General features: G+C 50.1%; 1 protein-coding gene across 6 annotated transcripts in view; it reads right to left on the reverse strand.

The window, feature by feature from the left end:
• SHROOM3 (shroom family member 3) overlaps positions 1–21,066 on the reverse strand; it is a 299,368-nt gene that overhangs the window by 37,035 nt on the left and 241,267 nt on the right. For all 6 annotated transcript variants that reach the window (XM_059158848.1, XM_059158862.1, XM_059158881.1 and 3 more), the window contains one exon: positions 15,775–15,903. In XM_059158848.1, coding sequence (XP_059014831.1) covers positions 15,775–15,903 — 129 coding nt within the window. The remainder of the gene's footprint in view (positions 1–15,774; positions 15,904–21,066) is intronic.

Consider the following 21,066-nt stretch of genomic DNA (forward strand, 5'->3'; position numbering starts at 1 on the left):
CCAAGAGAGAGAATCATTTCCCCAAATATGTGTGTTTTTTCTGAAGAGAAGCTGGGGCGATGGGAAAATAATCTGTGTAAAGCAAGGGATGATACGGACTCACAAGATTTTTAACTGTCAGCAACTGCTTCTTGAAATGAAGGAAGCTGTAGTCAGAGACTAATGCCTGTGTTGCTAGAGGCCAAGAAAAATGAGAAAAACTGAAATATCTCTTTATAAAATGCTAGGGATACAGAGAGCCAAAATGTAGCTAAAGTTTATCAGCTCTGCTCTCAGACAAACCTGGATTCTATTGCTGATACCTAAAATCCAAAAGCTAAAAACCAGCATTAAGTTTCTTCACCATTCTGAACTTCCTCATCTGAAAAAGGCAGATTATCACAGAACCTATTTGTAGGGTTTTTGTAAGATTAAAAATGAGCTAATATACCCAGCCCATAGTAGAGCTCAATAAATGTTAAGTATGATTCTCATCAGTCATTCATTTTTAAGGAATTGGTGAAGCCTAGAGGGTAGGGAGGCAAGCCCGCCAGAGAGACCTACCATGCGGGACAGGAAAGGGGAGAGAGAAGCTGGGAGTGGGCGGCACAGGTGAGCAGAAAGGGCAGCAACTATGGATGACACCGAGTCACCCACCTCTGAGCTCCCCAGTCAAGTTCTGAGAGCAGATAATTGGGGTTACTGTGGGGTTGCTGCGCTCACAGCATGAAGGACCCTGGTCACATTGGTACGGCCAGGACCTGCCAGGGCAGTGGCTATGACCTCTAGTCAGAGAGGTAAACACAGGCCAAAATGGACTAGACCTTGCCCACCTGGAAGCTAGGAAAGAAAGAAAGTAGTAGCACAGCCTTGGGCTAAAGAGATGAAATAGAATACAAACACAGGAGACCAAGAGTGAAAGGCAGAATATTACGATTTGTCTAGCTCCTTGTCCCCATACTTCTCGAATCCCCATAACATGTCCCAAGTAACCCATGCCTCTGGGTTCGGTATTGGCCCAAAGCTGAACCTGTCCTCTTCTCAGAAAGGCCACCAGGGAGCCCCCGGTTAATGGCTCAGTGTCCACGGCTTGGCATTCTTGCCTCTAGCCTCGCTCTGACCTTCGACACGCAGCCTCCCAGAAACTAGGTTCCTCAGCTAATTCCTTGAAGCCAGGCCACCTCCCTTGAACCCCAGTTCCTCACTGACTTAGATTCCTACTTTATCTTCCAGTTCCATCCCGGGATTAGACATTCTTTCTGGTGCCCCAAGCCCCTCAGAGGCTGGCACAAATCACACAGCCCTAAATCCCATGGCCAGGATTCAAACCCAGTTAGGACTTCAGATACTCAGGAGACGCTGCTGAATAACCAGACAGAACTTCGTGAAAACATATAAAGTTGCTTTTGCGTGAGGCATCTAGAGACACTTCATACGGGTCCAAATGATCCAAATGGGTTCAAAATGCATAAGAAGGAAAAAAAAACTGTCATCTTCCTATGACAGAACATTTTGTGTTCTGGTTACCTCAGTGGCAGGACCCCTCTCAGAGTAAGATGCCCGCTAGCCCTCTGACTAGGGATGGGCTGTGAGAAGCCAGTGGGTATACTTGAAAAGTGAACTTGGCCTGAGTGTGGTGATGCTGGGAGTGGGCTCTCCGGCAGCTTCATCCGCCAGCTCTCTCTGACCGTGCCTGCCTACAAAGGCTGGCTGCTGACAAATCTTTCCTACCTAAGAGGAATGGACAGACCCCAGTGAAGTCCACAGATGCCACAGAAGATCCCTATTCTGGTCAAGGAGATGAGATGTGAGCTACTGTTTACTGATCATTTCAGGGTTCCAAAGAAGCTCTAGTCTGAAACCTCCCAGGAAAGAGGAGGGGAGGTGTCCAGAAGCACAGTACAGCTGCCCAGACTGCATGTGTCAGTTGGTACACCACTTCAGGAAGGATCGGACACCTTGCAGAAGCTATGAATCAGACTCCCAGGTGTCCAAGAGGCTCTGCATAGAGCAACAAAGACATGTGGAGCTGTTTGAAGTGAAGAAAATTATTCTTTGTGCTTTGAACACAATAGCGAAGCTTTTAAAAAAATTGTCATCTATCCAGATGCCTCCATGGTTTCTTCACCATTCACTCAGGGGACATCCATCTCCCATAGAAAGGGAGACTTTCTATATCCTAGTCACTATGCTGGCACTGGGGATACAAAGAACAAGGTGCCACTAGACCCAAATAATTCACAATATCGAGGACCGAGTTCACTGTGGTGAGAGGGTTCCATAACAGAGACCTGTACGAGATGCTTGGTGAACACAGAGGAGGGACTCACTAAGGGGTAAGGTCAAGAAAGCTGCACTTTTACCTACATCCTGAAAGATTTTCCAGATGGAAGAGTATGGGCGAGAGAAGGGAAGGCCATCCAGCTAGAAGACATAGCGTGACAAATGCACGGAAACGTGCAAGCACAACTCAGAGGACCTGGGGAGGAGATGGGTAAGGGAAGAGCGGTAGGTAAAGGTGAAGAAGTAGGAGGGTAGACCTCATTAGAGACCTCTTTAAAGGGTTTGGACAATATCCTGTGGATTTGGAAGCCACCAAATAACCTTAGCCGGAGAGGGGCATGCTTAAATATGGGTCTCAGTAAGCTATCGTCAATAACAAGGAGAATGATTCGAGAGAGATGAGACTGGAGGCTCTTCTGCTGGCCAGGGTAAGAGGTGATGAGGGCCTGGCACTCGGGCGGTGAGCCTAAAGGGAATGTCCAGCCAGCAAGTATTTGAACGTAGGTGGTGTAGAAGAGAGGAGAGCCGAGGCCAGCATGGTGATGGAAGTGACTTTCCCAGAGAACCATTGGATGGAGGGTAGGGACGGAGAGAGGGAGCGGGGAACCAGTGGGAAGGTAGGCGGCCTTCTCGGGGGCATGCAGATGTGAGGAGACGCGGGTCTTCGATGGAAGGACATGGCGGCCAGGAGCGTCTAGAGGACGGAAGTCTGGGCTGCACTTAGAAGTCAGGAGTCTAAGACACTTGGCCTTGGAGAAAAGGCAAGCTGCCTGGGGAGAACGTGTAGGGAGACAGGGAGTGGTTACAGGACGGACCTTTGAGAACCACTACGATGTAGGGGAGAGGAAGCCAAGAGAGAAGCCCAAGAAAAAGCTTCCAGAAAAGTTGGGAGAAAAACTGGGAGAGTGCAGGAACTTCACAGGTTCCTCATGGAGACAATAATTATGAAGGAGGAATTGTCAACCATCCCAGCTGTTCCGGAGAAGGCAGTTTGGTGAGGGCGATGCACGACGCGCAGTGGATTTGACGCGAGTAAGTCTTTGCTGGGGAACTGCAGGGGGCAGACGCCGGACCGGGAGTAAGAGGACGAGGAAGAGAAAACAAAGAGCGCGGGCCGGTAATTCCTTCATACACTGGGCCCTAAAGGAGAGAGAGAGGGTGGTGGCGGAGAGCCTAGAGATCAGGGAAGGAAAGGTTTTGTTCCTGATGTTTTGTTTTAAAACAAGGAGAAGCACGAGCAAGGGTACGTCGGACCGGGAGCTCCAGGACACAGGGCAAAGAGGAGGACAGTCCTCAAGACTCACAAGGAAGCAGGAACGGATGGCAGTCCAGAGCGACGTGGGGGCAGAACCTTATGTATGTGGGAGTAGAGCCACTTCTTACTGAAATAAGACAGGAGGAGGGAAGATGTGACGCTCTTATGTATGGAAGGGAGCGGGGTGGGAGGAAGCCGGAGAGACGTCAGACCCAATGTCCCCTACCTCGTGATGGTGTCAAAGGAGGGGAAAGTGAGGGGCTGGTGTGGCGGGTCGGGGTTCAAGGAGCACAACAGTGAGGACTAGAAGAGTTCAAACCTGATACGAGAGATTTCCAAGAATTAATGACTAAGACAGGAGCTGACCTCCAGGTAGGCAGACCAAATGAAGTCATCCCTACAGTAAATAATAAGTCACAAACAAATAATTCCTACAGTAAAGATAAAATAAGTGTCCGAGACTTGAAATGCCAAAACAGGAAACCCAACTTGGGGAGCTTCTTCCTCTAGAACTTGGGAGAGTTCTCGAGAACTCCAGAGTTGTTGAGAACCTGCCCTGGGGTGGGGTGTCGATCTTCTCAACAGACTAAAATATTAAGAACAGAGAGATCTTGGAACAATCAAAAGGTCCAAAAAGACAAATCAAACACATATGTTGGGAGAAGGCTTCAGAGATACGTCTTGTCTTTATAAGATTCTTGCGCATGGACAGTTAAGTGATGTAATGAGGGAAAAGAACAACGAAAAAGAAGACCGAAATCTCGCCCACCAACTCTCCCACCTCGCAGGCGGAGACATACCTCCGCGCTCCCTGAAGAAAGAACGGTTTGGCGACATCTAGGAAAAAATCTTAAGTAACATATCTATCAAAAGATGGAAAAACAAGCTAAATGCTCATCAGTAGCAGACTTGTTAAATCACTTGTAGTACAACCATAGAAGAGAACACTCTTGTGGCCATGAGAAGAATGGAGTAGCTCTGTACCTGCCGGCGCGGGAAGATCTCCGAATGACGTGGTTAGATGATGACGGTGAGCTATGGCGCCGTGAGCACAGTACGCTGCAGCAGGGAAGGAGACAACAGACGTAACCCCTTATACGTTTAATAGTGTAAAGAATATTCTGGAGTGACGCTTGGGAAACTAGAAACAGTGACTGCCTCTGTGGAGGAAAACTTATTTTTTGCTGTACTTCCTTCGGTAAGTTTTGAATTGTGTACCATGCCCAAGTATTACCTATTAAAAAGCACGGTATTTCAAAAATAGCCTCTTGTTTTAAAAATACATCACATTGTATCTTGAGATGACCAAAAAAGTCAGACAGCTGTTGGCCGACTTTTTCAATGATGCCAATAATTTAGTAAACATTCCTAAAGAGCACAGCATGCTTTCATATTTTGGGATCACTTTGATCTGTAAGAAGATAAGGACATACTTTCCTAAAGGGCATTATTACATCATGAGCATATCAAAAAGGGTCAGGAGACGATTTAATTTTAAAATCTGAGCAAACCGAGTTTTGCATGTGGGCGTAACTCAAACAATGCCCTTCTGTTGCATTCCTGACCACAAACAAGGAAGCGCAACTGCGTGGGCTGGGCCGGCCGATGGAACTGGAACTCGCAAGTGACATGATGTCCTTCTCAGATGACTGTGCCCTGACACTGATTCAGGAATGCTGAGCTTCTTTCTGAAAAGTCTACGAGCCAGCGCAGGCCACGCAAGCTCTAGCCACTGTCACCTGCTGTGTGCCTTCGACCTTGACAAACTCTAGCTGGAGTCCCAAGAGGTCACCGATGGCCACAAGGAGTTTATAATCTTGCTGGGGAGCCTCACATGCAAGAAAAACCATTAGAGTCATTATTCACAGATTCAACAAGTATTTGAGAGCCCGCAGGCGCTTGGTGATGTTTTCTGACTTACTCTTTGTACCGTCTTCATGGGACAGGGCAAGTCGTGAGAGAATGAAGTAAGTAAGAAAAACTAAGCAACTTGTCCACAGTCTCAGGGTCGTGGGGGGCAGAGTTGGTATGAAACTCACGCATCTGCCCCCAGGCCTGTGCTCTATCGTCTAAGCAGTGAGCAGCCGAAATAGAGAGAGACACGGGACGATTTCATGCAGTTCTACGGGTCCTGAAGGAAATAAAGGGCGTCTCCTCCTGGGTCAGCTTCTCTGTGAGCGACATGGGAGCCGAGCCCTCAACGAGGAGCGTCAGCCGTGCAGGAGCTGGGGCGGAGAGTTTAGCAGGGACAGACGGATGGACGGATGGACGGAGCAAGGAAACACAAGGGCCCTGGGGTGGGAATGAATCTGTGGTTTTCAAGAAGCGCTAGAGAGTGTGACCGGAGCCGTGAGACTGAAGCGCAGATGGCAGAAGTCATTGGGTTGTTCATCGGGGTCACGCGGGCTCTGGAGGGATCTGGGCTATGAGCAGATCGCGTGCTGCCCGCCATCAAGAACAGGATCTGAGGGGTGCCTGGGTGGCTCGGTGGGTTGAGCCTCTGCCTTCGGCTCAGGTCATGATCCCAGGGTTCTTGGATCGAGCCCTGCATCAGGCTCTCTGCTCGGCAGGAGTCTGCTTCCCCCTCTCTCTGTTTCTGCCTGCCTCTCTGCCTGCTTGTGATCTCTCTCTGTCAAATAATTAAATAAAATCTTAAAAAAAAAAAAAAAAAAAAGATTAGGCTCTGAAGTTGGCCAGAAGGCCTGGAGGTAGCGCGGGGCTTCTGACAATCTTGAAGGATTCGTATGCTCTGGATAAATGGAGAAGGGGACAGCCTTCACTTGGAACATTACAAATTCTCAGAGCTAGAGTTCATTTTCCTGTTGATGCTGTGCCGTGACAAGCTACTATGGCTGACACTTTGTGTCGACTCTTCTGGGCACACCAACCTTCTAAACCAGTTCTCAACGGGATGTGGGTTGACTATGTAATAATACAAAGTAGACCACCAGCTCTACCAAGTAAAACATCCCGTTTCCTAACCTCCCCACCCCCAACCACCATCTGTTCAGGGCACGACACGCTGTGATAGATGACCAAGTCCAACCCAAGATTCTGGTCTTAAGCATCTACCCCCCCAATCCCCAATATATCAATATATTCTGCAAATTAGGTCTACTGAATTAGCGGGTCATGGATGTGGGTCAAGGGTCTTCCTGATATACTCACTGAGCACCATGTGCTTGGACCAGGGTAGAGCAGGTTCCCGAAGGTTCTTTTTGCGTGTCACTGCTATTTTCCCCCTATTTTTCCTCATCTATTTTTAAAATCACAAAGTACTTCAAACATACATAAATATATTCAAATTATTATAAAGAACACCCATGTACTCATCACCAAAATTAATCAAATCTTAATATTTTCCCCATATTGATTTCCGGTGTTCTTTTGAATAGGTAATTCACATAATTTAAAAAAAAAGATCAAAGCCATTGCGAAGTCTTACTCCGCGCTTCCCAGCCTGCACCCCACATTTCTCTTCAGGACCTAGTGTCCTCGTGTTGTACTTCCCTTTAAAGCTGCTTCATATTCCCTGGTGAGCACATATCATATTTATTTAATCAGACCCTTGTTGCAGATACTTTTTGATTGTCAGTCTTTTGCTATTACAAATCATGCTTCGGTGAGTAACCAAGGCCGTACACTGTTTTCTATCCAAGCTGACATATCACGGCAGAAATTCCCAGTAGAATTGTTGGCTCAAAACATGCACTTGCAGTTGAGCTAGTTAATGCTAAATTGCCCCTTTCACGGAACTTTAGAGAGGAAGCAAACTCACTATGAACAATTAAATGTCATGTATAAGTAATTTGGTGGGGGGCGGAGTGGGGGGGTAGATTATGTCTATAGTGTGCTGGAACAGAGGACAGAAGGCCCTTGTAGGCTTTTCCTGTTTACAGGACAATGAGAGGCCCCAACTACTGATGACAGAAATAAATGACAGAGAAGACTGAAAACAATGACCAAGCCAAGCACGCTGAGCTGTACTGATAACATTGTTTCATTCCATAGAACCAGAAGGTACTCTGTCTGCAATAAAAATTAGGGTATACTGGGACACCTGGGTGGCTCAGTGGGTTAAAGTCTCGGCCTTCAGCTCGGGTCATGGTCCCAGGGTCCTGGGATCGAGCCCCACATCGGGCTCTCTGCTCAGCGGGGAGCCTGCCTCCCCCCATCTCTGCCTGCCTCTCTGCCTACTTGTGATCTCTGTCTGTCAAATAAATAAATAAAACCTTAAAAAAAAAAATTAAGGTATACTGAGTTCTGTTTTCTACATGCTCACAGGACACAGGAAAGATGTCAAAATCTTTAAAGAGTTGAAAAAGCCTATCATCTTTCAAAATATAAAAAAAAGAAGAAAAAAGAAAGGTGGTAATTGTGCATTCACACACTGTTGGCAAAGACACTGTTTTTGAGAAATCCTTTACTCACCCCCCCCCCCCACTTAAAGAATCGCTAGCTTCTTCAAGGCTATATTTCAGACTTTTCAGATTCACAGAAAAATTCAAGCAAAATTTTCTAAGGCTTTTATAATTGCCTCACTAACATCTGTGTCTTAAACAAGTGGTTCAGTGGGTAGAAAGGTATGCATTAGGTAATATAGCCCCATAGCAACACAGTCCTTTCTGGAAAGAGAAGTTCTTTTTAAAATGTCACATCCTGATAATATGCCCTGGGGAACTTTCGGCCGTGACAACAGAATCACACGGAAGCAAGAGTGAAGTGTGCTAAGTGACCCACAGAAGCCTCTAACATCTAAAATTTGCATAAAAGATGAAAAATCTTTTCTAGTAAATTCCGTTCCTCATACCTGTCCCAACAGCCTTTCATTGCTGGTTTATCTGCTCCCTGACTCTCGATTCTGACATGTTTTTGAAAAGATCGAAATTTTATTAATAACCAAAGAAAACTATTATCATGAAGAAGAGGGACTAGCAGTGGGAGTGGGCGATGTTCACTGAGTCACCAGTGGGTGATGGTGTTGAAATGTCTTTTGCTCAGTCGCCCTTTCTCTCTGCCCTGCTCCTCTCTCTCTGAGGAATCAAACAGTCAACTCTCCTTCCCACACCTGAACAGTTTGCAAAGAAGCCACGGCAGAAGTCGAGGCAAACGCTGTAAGATCTCTCATCCGTGAGAGCCCTCATTTTGTCCTCCACCGACTTTCCAAATTCAGTTACAATAGAATAAGGTCCAATGACCAATAATCTATTCTTTTCAAATCTCAATTTGCAACCAGACGGTTTGTTGGAGGAGGAGGAAAGAGGGACTGGCTTTTACCAACCTCTTTCGAGAGCAGATACTATGATTTTAGAATTTTCTTCTCTACTTCTCTGTGCCATAGACTTTATGTTGTTAGAGCTCAGATAAATCACTTCTGTGCTGGTTTGTTTTCATCTTCCGCACAGACGCCCGCAAACATACTCACGGGTCTCAGAGAGGGTCAGATAGTTACAGAGAACTAGGAATATTGTGTGTGACCCTGAATTTCGGCCCGCTTTAAGGAGAAGCTGCTTGGGGGCTCTGCCAGAGGGTTCCTGCTGGATAAATGAGCTGTTCAGCAGGGCACAATAAAAGGCGTGTATGGCTCTTTCCCTCAATCCAGGGGGGCTGCAGGGCAGAGGGGCAGGAAGAGAAGGTATCCTACCACGGTGGCTGGAAACACTCCTCCTCTTCCTTCGTATACACCCACACAAGATTGTCCTCTGAGAGGTTTTTTTTTTTTTTTTTTTAAAAAGATTTTATCTATTTATTTGACAGACAGAGATCAGAAGTAGGCAGAGAGAGGAGGAAGCAGGCTCCCTGCTGAACAGAGAGCCGGATACGGGGCTCGATCCCAGGACCCTGGGATCATGACCTGAGCCGAAGGGAGAGGCTTAACCCACTGAGCCACCCAGGTGTCCCCCTCCCCAAAGTATAAATTGCATTTCATTTGCCAAAACAAGTGAAGAAAAGGTGTTTTTGTTGTTGTTGTTGTTTGTTTTGTTTTGTTTTTTGGTGAAGCAAAAGCCTCACCTTTGGGAAGTTGCTTTTTTCCAAACACCCTCCCATTAAACACAAAGAGATGACCCCCGAGCCGTGAACACTGAAGAAATGGAATTCTCTCGTGGGACAAGTATGACGCATTGTACTGTTTTCCTCGTCTCGAATTCGCGTTCTTGTCATTTCAAGAAAGAGGCCACAAATAAGCAATTAAAGGCAACACGAAAACAAAGGGAAGGACAGAAAGAATTCACTTTAGAAAAATACCTTCAACGGTGGTCAAAGGAAGAATCCACATTTTAGAATCATACCAGAAATGGGGGGTTCATTAAACGAAAGCTTTTCAATATTACAGAAACCCGAGTGAAAAGAAGGCGGGCTGAAAACTCCAGGAGCGCGAGGCTGCAGTCCCTCAGAGCTACCGTCCCAGCACTTTCATGGTAAATTTTCCAAGGGGAGTTCGACCACCACCGCCACTCACACAGCCTGACCCTGGGGGGCGCAGAAAATAAAACAACTCGGGACAATGCTTCTCTCCTGTTCACTTTCCATGACCGAATGCCAAATAAAACTCGAAAAACCAGCCCGGTGAGCTCTGTGTTCGATAATATAAGCAGTCCCTACTTTCTTTTTCACCTTTTACATAGCGTAAAAGCAAGAAGAACTTCTTTAGTAATAAATATTCAAATCACCTTGCGATCCAGAACACTGCGGTGACCGGGGGCCGCATCCTCTTTTCCCTAGGCTACGTGTTCTTTTAAGTGATGGTGATGGTGTCCCAGGAAGCAAGCACTTGAGCACTTGAGTCAAGACCATGTAAGAATGAAAGCTGATTCAGGGGCACGGGGATGGCTCCCTGGGTTAAAGCCTCTGCCTTCTGCTCAGGTCACGGTCCCACGGGCCTGGGATCGAGCCCCGCATCGGGCTCCCTGCTCAGCGCGGCGCCTGCTTCTCCCTCTCCCTCCACTCCTCTCCCTGCTTGTTGTTTCTCTCTCTCTCTCTCAAAAAAATAAAATCTTGAAAAAAAAAAAAAAAAGAATAAAGCTGACTCAAGTTACTGTGACTAGGGAAAAGATCACCAGGTATTTACACCTGCAACTCTGAGGCAGTTACACGATGCACAATGGCCCAATGGCCATCGCAGTAAACTCTCCTTTTCATGTAAATTCAAAGTTCAATGAGAAGACGACGCCTTGTCTTTAACATCGAGAATACAGTCACAGGTTCCTCCTCTTCGAACCAGTGTTGGCCATGAGAATAGGGAAGCACTTGGCTGTTAGTGCACAGATAATCGTTCCTTACGAGAAACAGGAACAGTGACCGTGGAACTCCCCAGGGAAATGGGGAGGCAGAACCACCAAGCGCACGACACAAAGCGGTCGCTAACCTGAATGAGGTAAAAGCCAGTCCAAACACCCTCCTCATCAGAAGTACGGTGACTGTACGCCAAGGACAGAGAATGATCGAAAACTCCCAGGCAGAAATATGAACAGCGCTGAATTCCACAAGGGCTCAAACAATGAAAAAGTTCAAAGACAATTTAGAAAAACGGGCTTCAACTAAACATGCGGTCATTTTTCTTTATGAAGAGATTCAACATCGAAGACGCCTGTGAAAGCTTCGCCGTCCAGGGTCCTGCAAAGAAAGCGCTGAAGCTCGCGTCCACATAGCAGGGACTTACCTGGGGGTGAGCAGAAGCATCCCAGCTAACAGCCCCCTGGCCAGCGGCATGTCGTATTCAGGGGTGGGATAAAAGGCCATTTCGCCCCGCTACGGCTCTCTCCGCGTCCCGGGGGTCCCCTGCGCCTCCTGTCACGGCCAGCACCGCCCCGAGCTCACTAAGCGAGCCGCTGGCCGGGCGGGACCTTCATTCCCGGTCACCTCTGCAAACTGGCCGATTAAAATTCAATTCCCGCCCAGTCCTAGTGAAGAGGGGAAGGTGGCGCTGGGAGCGTCTCCCGAGCAGACAGCATCTCAGTCAAGAGCGCGCAGCCGAGAAATGCCCGAGTCGCACTTCGTGGGCAGGAGGAGCAGAGCAGCAAGGAAAAGCACCTGCTGACGCAATGCCTCCAGCGGGACTCGGGCAGTTTCCCTGAATGATCCCTGCCAAACCGGCGCCCTCCTCCGCAGGCAAATATGCCACTGTCTGCAGAAGTGTGTGCCAACCGCTTTACGCTTCCCACAGTCTGGGAGGCCACTGCAGCCGGGGTCCAAAGCAGTATCACTAGACCTCGTCAGGCCACGCTGTCCTGTGAAGGCCAAGTCGGTGGCCCCAGGACAAACCTCAGAGCCAAGGGCAGGGCAGCGAGCCCAGTGAACCAGCCTCACTGCTCAACGGAGAATGAATTAGGGGTCAACACCCGAGCTCCTCTCACGGCTTTGCCTTGATTCATTTTCCAGAGCCCAGACCACCATGTATGCGGCAAACGCTTCACGAGCAGATGAGACGGTTGTAATGACGGTGGCGACGGGTCGGGGAAGAGCTGGGGAGTTTCTGGGGGAAAGCACGAGCTCAGGAAATCCTGAGTTTTAGGTTGGAACGTTTTGTTTCCTTTACCGGCGCTCTGAAGTGCCCTGGCCTGGGCTGGACAGATTTCATGGGGACGTTCCTGTTAGGGTAAGTGAGATCACAGGATCCCTGCAGACAGGCTGGGTAAGCGCCTTCAGGGGTCTACGCGGGAAGGGGCGGTTGGGATTGGGTGCGTGAGGACGTCAGCCCTGGGCCACCAAGAGTTTCTCTTCGTCAACCTGGGTCCTCGGCTGGACCAAGAAACTACACTTAGGGGGATGGAGTTTCGTGCTTTTACTCTTTCATTTTTCTTATACAAAAATGAGAAGATCCTTCCTGGCTATTTTCTCCGCAAAAAGGGAACTCTATCACACTGACCCATTGGCTCACGACAGGGCACTTTTCAATTCTAAAATCTATGACTTGACACAAATTAGATTTGCTCAACTACCCTCCCAGCTCAACACTTAGAAGACTCCTAAGAAGTTGACGGGCACATCACTTTGGCTCTAAGGAGAAGCCCAGTATGTCAGCGCCTTACGCCTTTCCAGAATTCAGCGCGAGATTTAGACCAGAGCCAGCCTGACGAAGCTGCCAATGACCAAAGTCGGAATAAAGTAAGGGATCAAGTAACAGTCTCTTTGGATTACAACCCACAGAATAACATAAATGTGAAGGGGTCCTTACTGATATAAACAGTTAAAAAAAAGTGGGGAAACAGAAAAATCCCGATTAATAAATGTAGAAGGAATGAAGGAAATACAGAGTCATCTTAGAAAATTCTAGAAATAAATGTTGCAGGGAATATAACCATACATAACTCCTGGTGATGTCAACCTTGATTACTTGGTTGTGGGGAGGTCTGCCAGGAGTAAGACATCCTGACATCACATAATCCCTAGCAGGACATGCTCAGGACACATCACTTCTGCGGTAAACTTGGCAAAAATGGAGAACTTTAGTCTAACCATGAGACAACATCAAACAAACCCAAACAGAAGGCATTCTACGAAATACTGGCCCATACTCTTCCAATGTGTCAAGGCCAGAAAAGACCAGGAAGGCCTGAGCAAATACCCAATATCACAGGTGACAGGAAACTGAGGAAATATGACAAAGACGACGTGGAATCCTGGAACAAAAAGGGACAGTCATAGAAGAAAAAAAATGATAAAATCCAAATAAAGTCTATGGTTTTTAAGTCTTAGCGTCTGTAGTCAACAGCACTTCACCAATGTCAGTGTCTTGGTTCTGCTCTTTGGACTATGGTTGTAAGAGTTGCTAACTTTAGGGAGAGCTGGGCGGCGGGTGTAGCAGAAATTTCTGTACTATTTTTGCAACTTTCTTATGAGTCTACAATTATTTCAGAATAAAAAGTAAAAACCAAAATGGGCAGGATTTAAGACCGGAGTATAACTCGATGAGAACCGCCCCAATTTCTAAGTTCAGTTCTACATCAGTGACGCTTAGAGTGCGGACGTCTCTTCCTCTAGGAAAGAAGCCCAGCACTGCAGGGGCGTACAGTGGACACTGTACAGTTGTGGAGTCAGGACACACACCTAAAATTCCCAGAGTTTACGGAGTTAGAGGGACCTGACTGGGAGCACACTGTATACAACACAGAGGTCATGACGTTTTTAAAAGGCAGCTGCTTGTCGATCTACTCCCTTCCAGTCTCCCTTTACACGGACAGAGCACCGCCGGCCAGCTCTGACCACGCTGGTGAGGGCAAGCCCGGCTTGCTTTAGAGATGGTCTCTGTGGCTAGGACACCACCTGGATGTGCAGTTAGGTTCATGTGTTTTACCCGACTGTTAAAGACCGCTGTGCAAAATCCTTTCATTGTTTGAAGTTCAGACTTGGGTCTGGAGATTGCCGTGCTCAAGCAGGCGTTCCCGCCAGCTCTGCTCTTCTGCCTGCATCACCCGGGGTCACGGCCCCACGGTTACCCCCAGGGGCCCCACCGGCAGCAACTCGGAGGTCGCACCCTTTCATCTGCCTCCTCCCTTCTGCCTCCCAAGTGCACCTCACATCTTATCTGCTTTCTTGTCCCGTCACCACTGCTCGGTTCAATCCCCATCATTCTCCACCCACCCCACGCCCCAAGCTGGCAGTTGCAGTAGCTTCGTCGGCACCACTCTCTGGCCTTGAGTACGCTGGCGCGGAGACCCAGTCAGCCTACACGGCCCGGCAGAGTCTTACTCAACAGAAGGCTCTGGTTCTCTACCCTGTGACGACCCAAGGAGGCAGGAGGGCACAGTGCTCGGGGCTCTGCGGCTTCGGGCTGGCCCGGAACAGCCTTTGCCAGCCGGCTGCCTTGTAGCCAGTGCCCTCTGCCTGCCGGACCTGTCCTCGATCAGTATATGCAAACTCCTTTGGAGTCTCTTTTTCGAATGAAATCCTACGGAGAACTTAAATGGAGATGCCGTAACAGGGAAAATTGCCTAAATCCAAATTTACAATGTCCACGTCTTCCTCACGCGAGTCACCGGGTCTACAAGGAAGAGCCGCGAACGGAAATCGGGATAAATCGGGATAAATCGGGACCATGGAGAACCAGGGCGAGCAGCACTCGCCGAGCGCTCAAGGCGTGCTGGGCTCTGCCCCACCTGCTCTCCATGCTTTCAGCCACCCTGGGATTAGTTCCTAAACTCGTCCTACAGACTGGAAGCAGGGAGCGAGGGTAGCACGCGCGCTTGCACAAGAAGGGGCAGCGTCACCACTGATGCATCAGGACATCTGCTTCCACGGACCCCCCCAGCTCTCTGTGTTCTCCTGCCCCCCATGCTGGCACAGACGCACGTGAACGGACAGCACGGAAGCCACACCGTCACCGTCGTGCCTCTGACATTCACCACCCCTGACACTCCGCCCTCGCTCCCTCCGGGCGGGCTCTGTGCTTAGTGCTTGGCGCATCTCAGCTCACTGAATTCCCAGGGTTTTACTAGGAAGTAGGTCGTGATGCTCAAGGCGAGAGATGGCGGCACCTGTGAGTTCGAAGTGAACCTGAGCCCTCCTTGCTGAATATTGGTGCGGACGCCACAGGACTGGCGTGGGAACTGATGAGAAAGGCCAAGGTCAGGCATGCCACCGAGCACGGAGGAGCAGGGGAAGCACAGGGACGGGGCTGCGAACTTCTACGGGGCTGACTTCATCATCCTAGGACATTCCTCCATGAACGGATGACAAGAGACATCTTCATGACTATCCGTTCAGAGATGAATGAGTCTCACTGTACAGTGTGACACACTGGTCCTCTCCAGAGCATCTAAGACGTTGGTTGGTACGTTGCTTTGGGTGTTTTGGGGTCTAGTTTTAAAAACAGCGGTTGATGGGGTACCTGGGTGGCTCAGTGGGTTGAAGCCTCTGCCTTTGGCTCGGATCATGATGCCAGGACCCTGGGATCGAGCCCCGTGTGGGGCTCTTTGCTCAACATGGAGCCTGCTTCCCTTCCTCTCTCTCTGCCTGCCTCTCTACCTACCTGTGATCTCCATCTGCCAAAAGCAGTGGTTGACGTGTCTTTTAAAAAAGATCTGAGTCAAATGATTTGTGGGAGCCTCACCTCACCTCCCAGGAACTTTAAGATTTCTTCAGAACCAAGTTTGAAAATTACCATGCACCTCCTCGGAGCTCCTCTGGGACCTCCCCGCTCAACCCCTCCCGACCTCGTGCTCTAGCCTGTCTCTTGACTCCCAGCCTTGCCCCCAGCTCCTTTTCCCACAGCCGAGTCCCTTCTCCTGAAACCCCGCACAGGCCTCCGAGCCTCTTACCTGTGCTTCGGTCTCCGCTTAGCCTCTCCGGACCACGCGGCTTTCCTGTGCTGGGGGCGGGAGGCCGGGGGCTCCGGGCTGCAGTCAGACGTGCCGGCGCCCGCGGGGCCCGGGGCTGCACATGCATCTCTGGCAAAAAGAGGAAAACAAGAAGCTGAGCACGATGGTGTTCAAGGGCAGGGGCACAGACGAAGCGACAGGAGCAACGCGTGAACATGAACACGGGGTCAGAGCAGAGCGGCCGAGCGAGGCGGCTGTTCTCAGCTGCCCCCACCGAGCTCTCCACCCCGGGGAAGGCGAATCCCTCCTCGGGTCTTCATCCTTCCCGTACGACGTCCCTGTGAAGCAATAAAGTGTCCCTCCCTGTCTCCGAAGACCAGGTTTCCCAACCACAGGGGGAGAAGGAGACACTACCATGCAAGTGAACTCCCCCGTCATCCAGCCTCTACCCATCGGTAAAGACGAGAAACCGGACCCCTTGAAGCACACAGCCAGGCAAGGTGGCTCCCTCCGGGAACCCAGGCCCCGCCGCCTCCCGTCTCAACTTCATTACCAGGAGCGTGACCCCCAAACGAGCAGCCCCTGCTGCTCGGCCGCGCAGAGGAACGCGCCAGCTCTTGAACCTGAGCTATTTCGGATTGTCCCGATGTCACTGTGCTGGAGGCGAGCCCTTTCTGTGTCCGTTAAAATCCACCCCCTGCCCCGTCCCGAACACCATTCCCTTAACACCTCCGCTCCGCACTCCCCGGCAGTCAGAGGAGGTTTTCAGTCCCGCGTGGCCACTGTGTTCCGCTGCGACAGCAGGGGCATTTCTCTTCCTTTGGAGCATCTCAGCCCCGAAGTCTGAGCTGCTGTCACGGGAACTGAAAGACGCGGGGCAAACTGCCCTCTGAGCCTCGGTCTCCGCATCGTAACGTCAGGATGAGACGGTCAGGTGGTTAGGAGCCTCCCCGAGCTGGACTCGTCCTGCTGACCAGCCCTGGGACACCGTCCCCTCTGTGCCCCGGTTCTCTCAGCTCTAAAATGGGTGCACAAAAACACCCACACTTCCACGGAGCTGTTGAGAAGCTTAAACTAATTCTGCTGTAGCCCCGAGAACAGAGCCCGGCACATCTTCGGCGCTCAGCAAAGTAGCCAGTAGCAGCAGCCTGTCCTGCAGAGCTGCTCGAAGGGCTCTCGAGGACTCGTTAGCTGCCCAGCATCCTGCCTCCACGGGGGACACGCCTGATTATTCTCACCATCATTTACAGCGGTACCTGCACTTCAGAGCTGCTTTTAGCTAAGATGTTCCACCAAAATAGACACAACTAAAGAGACCTGATCTGTGCTAGAAATAAGAGCAGGAAGAGCTCTGGCCAGGGGCGCCTGGGTGGTTCAGTTGGGTAAGCGTCTACCTTCGGCTCAGGTCATGATCCCAGGATCCTGGGATCGAGCCCTGCGTCGGGGTCCCTGCTCAGTGGGAGCCTTTCTCCTCTCCACCTCTCCCCCTGCTTGGGCACTCTCTCTCTCTCTCTCTCTGTCAAATAAATAAATAAAATCTTAAAACAACAAAAAGAAGAGCTCTGGCCAGAGAGTTGACGGTGGAAGCGTTTTGCAGAGTCCCTCACGTGGCCCCCAGCGAGGATTCCTCACATAACCCTTCCATGCACCAAACCTTCTAGCTTCACTGGGGGCGGAAGGAGGTTCGCAGGTGTCTGACCACCAGCTGTGTGAATGTAAAGATGACACAACACGAGCAGCACGCCCAAGAACCACACGTCCGTGTAATTCGGAGAGCAAGCTTTCCTTTCTAGCTCTCTCTGGCTCCCGATGTCTGCGACGGGAAACAAAGACGAAGCCCGAGCTTTCGTAAAACCTTTGTGGCATTTAATAACTTCCTCATTTTTGGCCCAAACCACAGAGGCTGGCTCTGCCCTTGCCACACCATAGCTAAGCCCTCGGCTCTTTCCTTGCCCACCCCCCACCCCCACCCCCGGCTTCCTGGGAGGCACAACGGATGGGAGGTCCAGGAGAACCTCCTGGATGGTCCAGGAGGTCCCAGGGAAGGGCTGGCCGCAAGTGCAGGCCGATGGGGAAAATCTGGAAGCACACAGAACAGGAGATTATCTTAAAAAGATAAATCCTTTTTTTTAGATTATCTTAAAAAGACTTCCTCTTTTTAGGGATTTTTAATTTGTGATTCTTCGCAACCCTCGGAAAGCAGAGACTAGTACTGCTCTCCGGGCCCACAGGTGGCCCTGTCACCTGCCACCTCCAGGGGACCCGCTGAGGTTAGCAGCTGGGTGTGCCATGCGGGTGTGCTTGTCGCTGACTGCAACCCCCCAGGCTGAATCAGAGCCCCGCCTCCCTGCTAATCTTCCCCTCCCCCACCCCGACGGGCTGGCACCTGAGCGGGCCACCTGCGCGTATCATACAAACGAGGACAAACGAGGAAAGAGGCTAGAGAGAGTACAGAAGAACCACCAGCACCCAGAACACAGCTTTTCTGCCTTCTGGAAAAATCTGGGCAACAAATAACGTTTAAAACATCATATGTCCTAATGAAAAAAATTCGGTAGTGGAGGGAGGCACAAGCCAGCCTTGGGATGAGTGCTGGGAGCCCGTCCCCGTGGAATCTTCCCTTCACACTTTCCTCTCCCCTCCCCTGCTTCTCGCGTCTGCACGGGGAACCCCGCGGCTCTGGGATGCCCATTGTCCCCCCCGCACCGGAGGGTCCCGTGTGCTCCCTGCCTCACGACAGACCGGCAGGGACACAACCTCGAACGAACGCGCTCTGATCTCATCAGGAAGCGGAGCCCCATGGGGGCTACTGTGGTATCACTCGGCTTGAACAGATTCCAAGTCTTTCCTATAAAACAGTACGCGTGCCTTCCCATATATCAGGAGTTACTCTCGTAACTCCTCTAAATTTCTTAGCCCAGATGAACAATCCGAGACAGAAAAGTTGTGTATCGTGGCTCATCCCACACTTGGCCTCACACTCGCTTGGGATGAAATTACTGACAGCCAACTTCTCCCCTTCCTTCCAGTTTAAAACTGCAACAGTGTTGACTCATCACACAAATTCTATAGGCCTTGGGGTTACTAACCCAGATGCGCTCAGAATGGGTGGGGTAGGGGGACAGTGGCGACATGAAATAAACGTGTTACCAAATGAGCTGATTTTTACTTAAAAGATACTCCAAGGTACACTGTTTTACTTTAAAATACCCAAAGAGACACTGCAGAAGCCTTGGAATCAATGAAACAAGTTCAAGTGAAAAATACAAACAGAAACCAAACAGCTCTCCAGCCTATGGGGAGAACTTCCAAGATCTCAAAAGGTACCCTGTTCTCCTGGCTTATCTGTCCTTGTCCTGCAGGATTCAGTTTGGTCATTTCCCGTGGATGCAAGTTGGGGATGAAGCCGGCTACGGATGTGCATTTCCAAGTGCAACGCACACTGTCTTCTGACCACGTGTCTGCTGGTCTCTCTTCCACACGGGCTCAGAAAGGCAAGCGAATCAGCTTGCTGCCTGGCACACAGACATGCTTGATAATTATTTTTTTCAATGGATGAAATACTGCCAAACATTCCACAGATCTGTAACACTCCTTCCCTCCTGACTCCTTGTAGTTCACTCAATTTGCCGGCAAAGCTAATGAGAATGGGGGGGGGGGGGGGGGGGCGGGGTCTGTGTTTATACTGCTTCTGCTCTTCTCCAGGCTTGAGATCACAAATTATTGAGTGATGAAAGAGGACTCAGAGCAGACCTCGGAAGGTTTAGCGGGGACTAAAAAATTGTGATCTGCAATTCCAATGTCATGGTTCTTCTCCAGTTAAGAAACAAGAAATCCAGGCCAAGCCCCTCCGTTCCACTTCCCATGATGAGTACAGTCCTACCCCTCCACACCCCCGCACCAACCCCAATATTTATAACTCTTGAATATACACTGGCTGCTTTACCATTTGGTCTTTTAATAGAATCATTCAGTACTTTCTGAACTTTCAGCCAATATTAGAAAAAAAATTCCAGATTATTCTGTCCCTTGTGACTCTCTTGGACTGCATGAAAACTGGGGAAAGCCGGAGTGGAAGCTGGAAGGGGCTGAGCCAGGCCTTTCAAATAATCTCTCCAGATCCCCTTAGCTTCCTGGTTTCTGTTGAGTTTGAACAGTTTTGCGTCATCGTGCAGTAGAGCGGCCAAGAACCGTATCTCCCTAGCATGGACCCTTACCACGTTAGGGACACGCTGGGTTTATCTGTAGAACCAGCAGTTTCTTCCTTTTTGTTGTGTTTCACCCCACGGGGCACAGCTACCTCACTGGACGCTGCCACTCCTGCCCCCTTCAACCCAGCCTCCACCCAGCAGCCAGCGGTATTTTTTTAAAAATGGAAATGGCTTGTGCCTTCCTCCAGTGAAACTGTGCAGCTGCTCCCCGCACTTCGGGGGAAATCCAAGTCCTTCCACGTGGCTGCTGAGGCCCAAGTGACTTGGCCTCCGGTCCTCCCTTCCACATCCTCCTGCCACTCTGCCCCGACCGCACTGGCTGGCCTTAAGCTCCCACTGAACTCTCTCCACCTTCGCACACGCTGTTCCCTGCCTGGAAGAGTCTTCCTCCCAATTCTTACTTGGCTGGTCCTCCTTGGCCTTCTGGTCCCAGTCGAACACCAGAGACCACCTCACCTATTGCCAATGTCTCCTTCCAGGCAACTGGTCCTTTCCTTCATGGCACTAAGGGCTGCGTGGAATCATCTGCTCGTACATGGTCTGTTCCTTCTACGCAACAGCAGGCTCCGGGAGGGCCCACGGCTGGCTGGCCTTCTGCTTTTGTTTTTCCACCAGCATACATCTAAGGCCGACCACAGCGAATGGCTCACAGGAGGCACATCATACAGACTTGCTGAATGGATCACGGGAGACCGTACGGGGTAGTTGTGGGACGCATCTAGAACGGAGTTCTCTGCCCGCCAACTCTTAGAGGTAGCTACCACACATGGTTTGGGGAAGGGGGATCTCTCTTCTTGTCATCGTTTTCTCTACACGACTGTCAGCCAACCTCTTTGTGAAGGTTCACTTTGGTCCATCTCATTAGCAGCAGCCTTTTGTGGGGTAGAGAGGACCGGCGTTGGGGCACGTACGGCACCTGAGCCTTCCAACACACACACAGTTGGCAAAGCTCTGTGTAGTTTGCTGCCTTATGTCTGAAGCAGCCGATGCCTTCGGAGATGAAGCAGACAGAAGTGCATTGATACAGTCCTGGGTTGGTCCTCACAGCCCTTTGGAGAAATTCCTTTGGATTTAGGCTGGT

Source organism: Mustela lutreola, chromosome 1, assembly GCF_030435805.1.
Source record: "Mustela lutreola isolate mMusLut2 chromosome 1, mMusLut2.pri, whole genome shotgun sequence".
NCBI lineage: Eukaryota > Metazoa > Chordata > Mammalia > Carnivora > Mustelidae > Mustela > Mustela lutreola.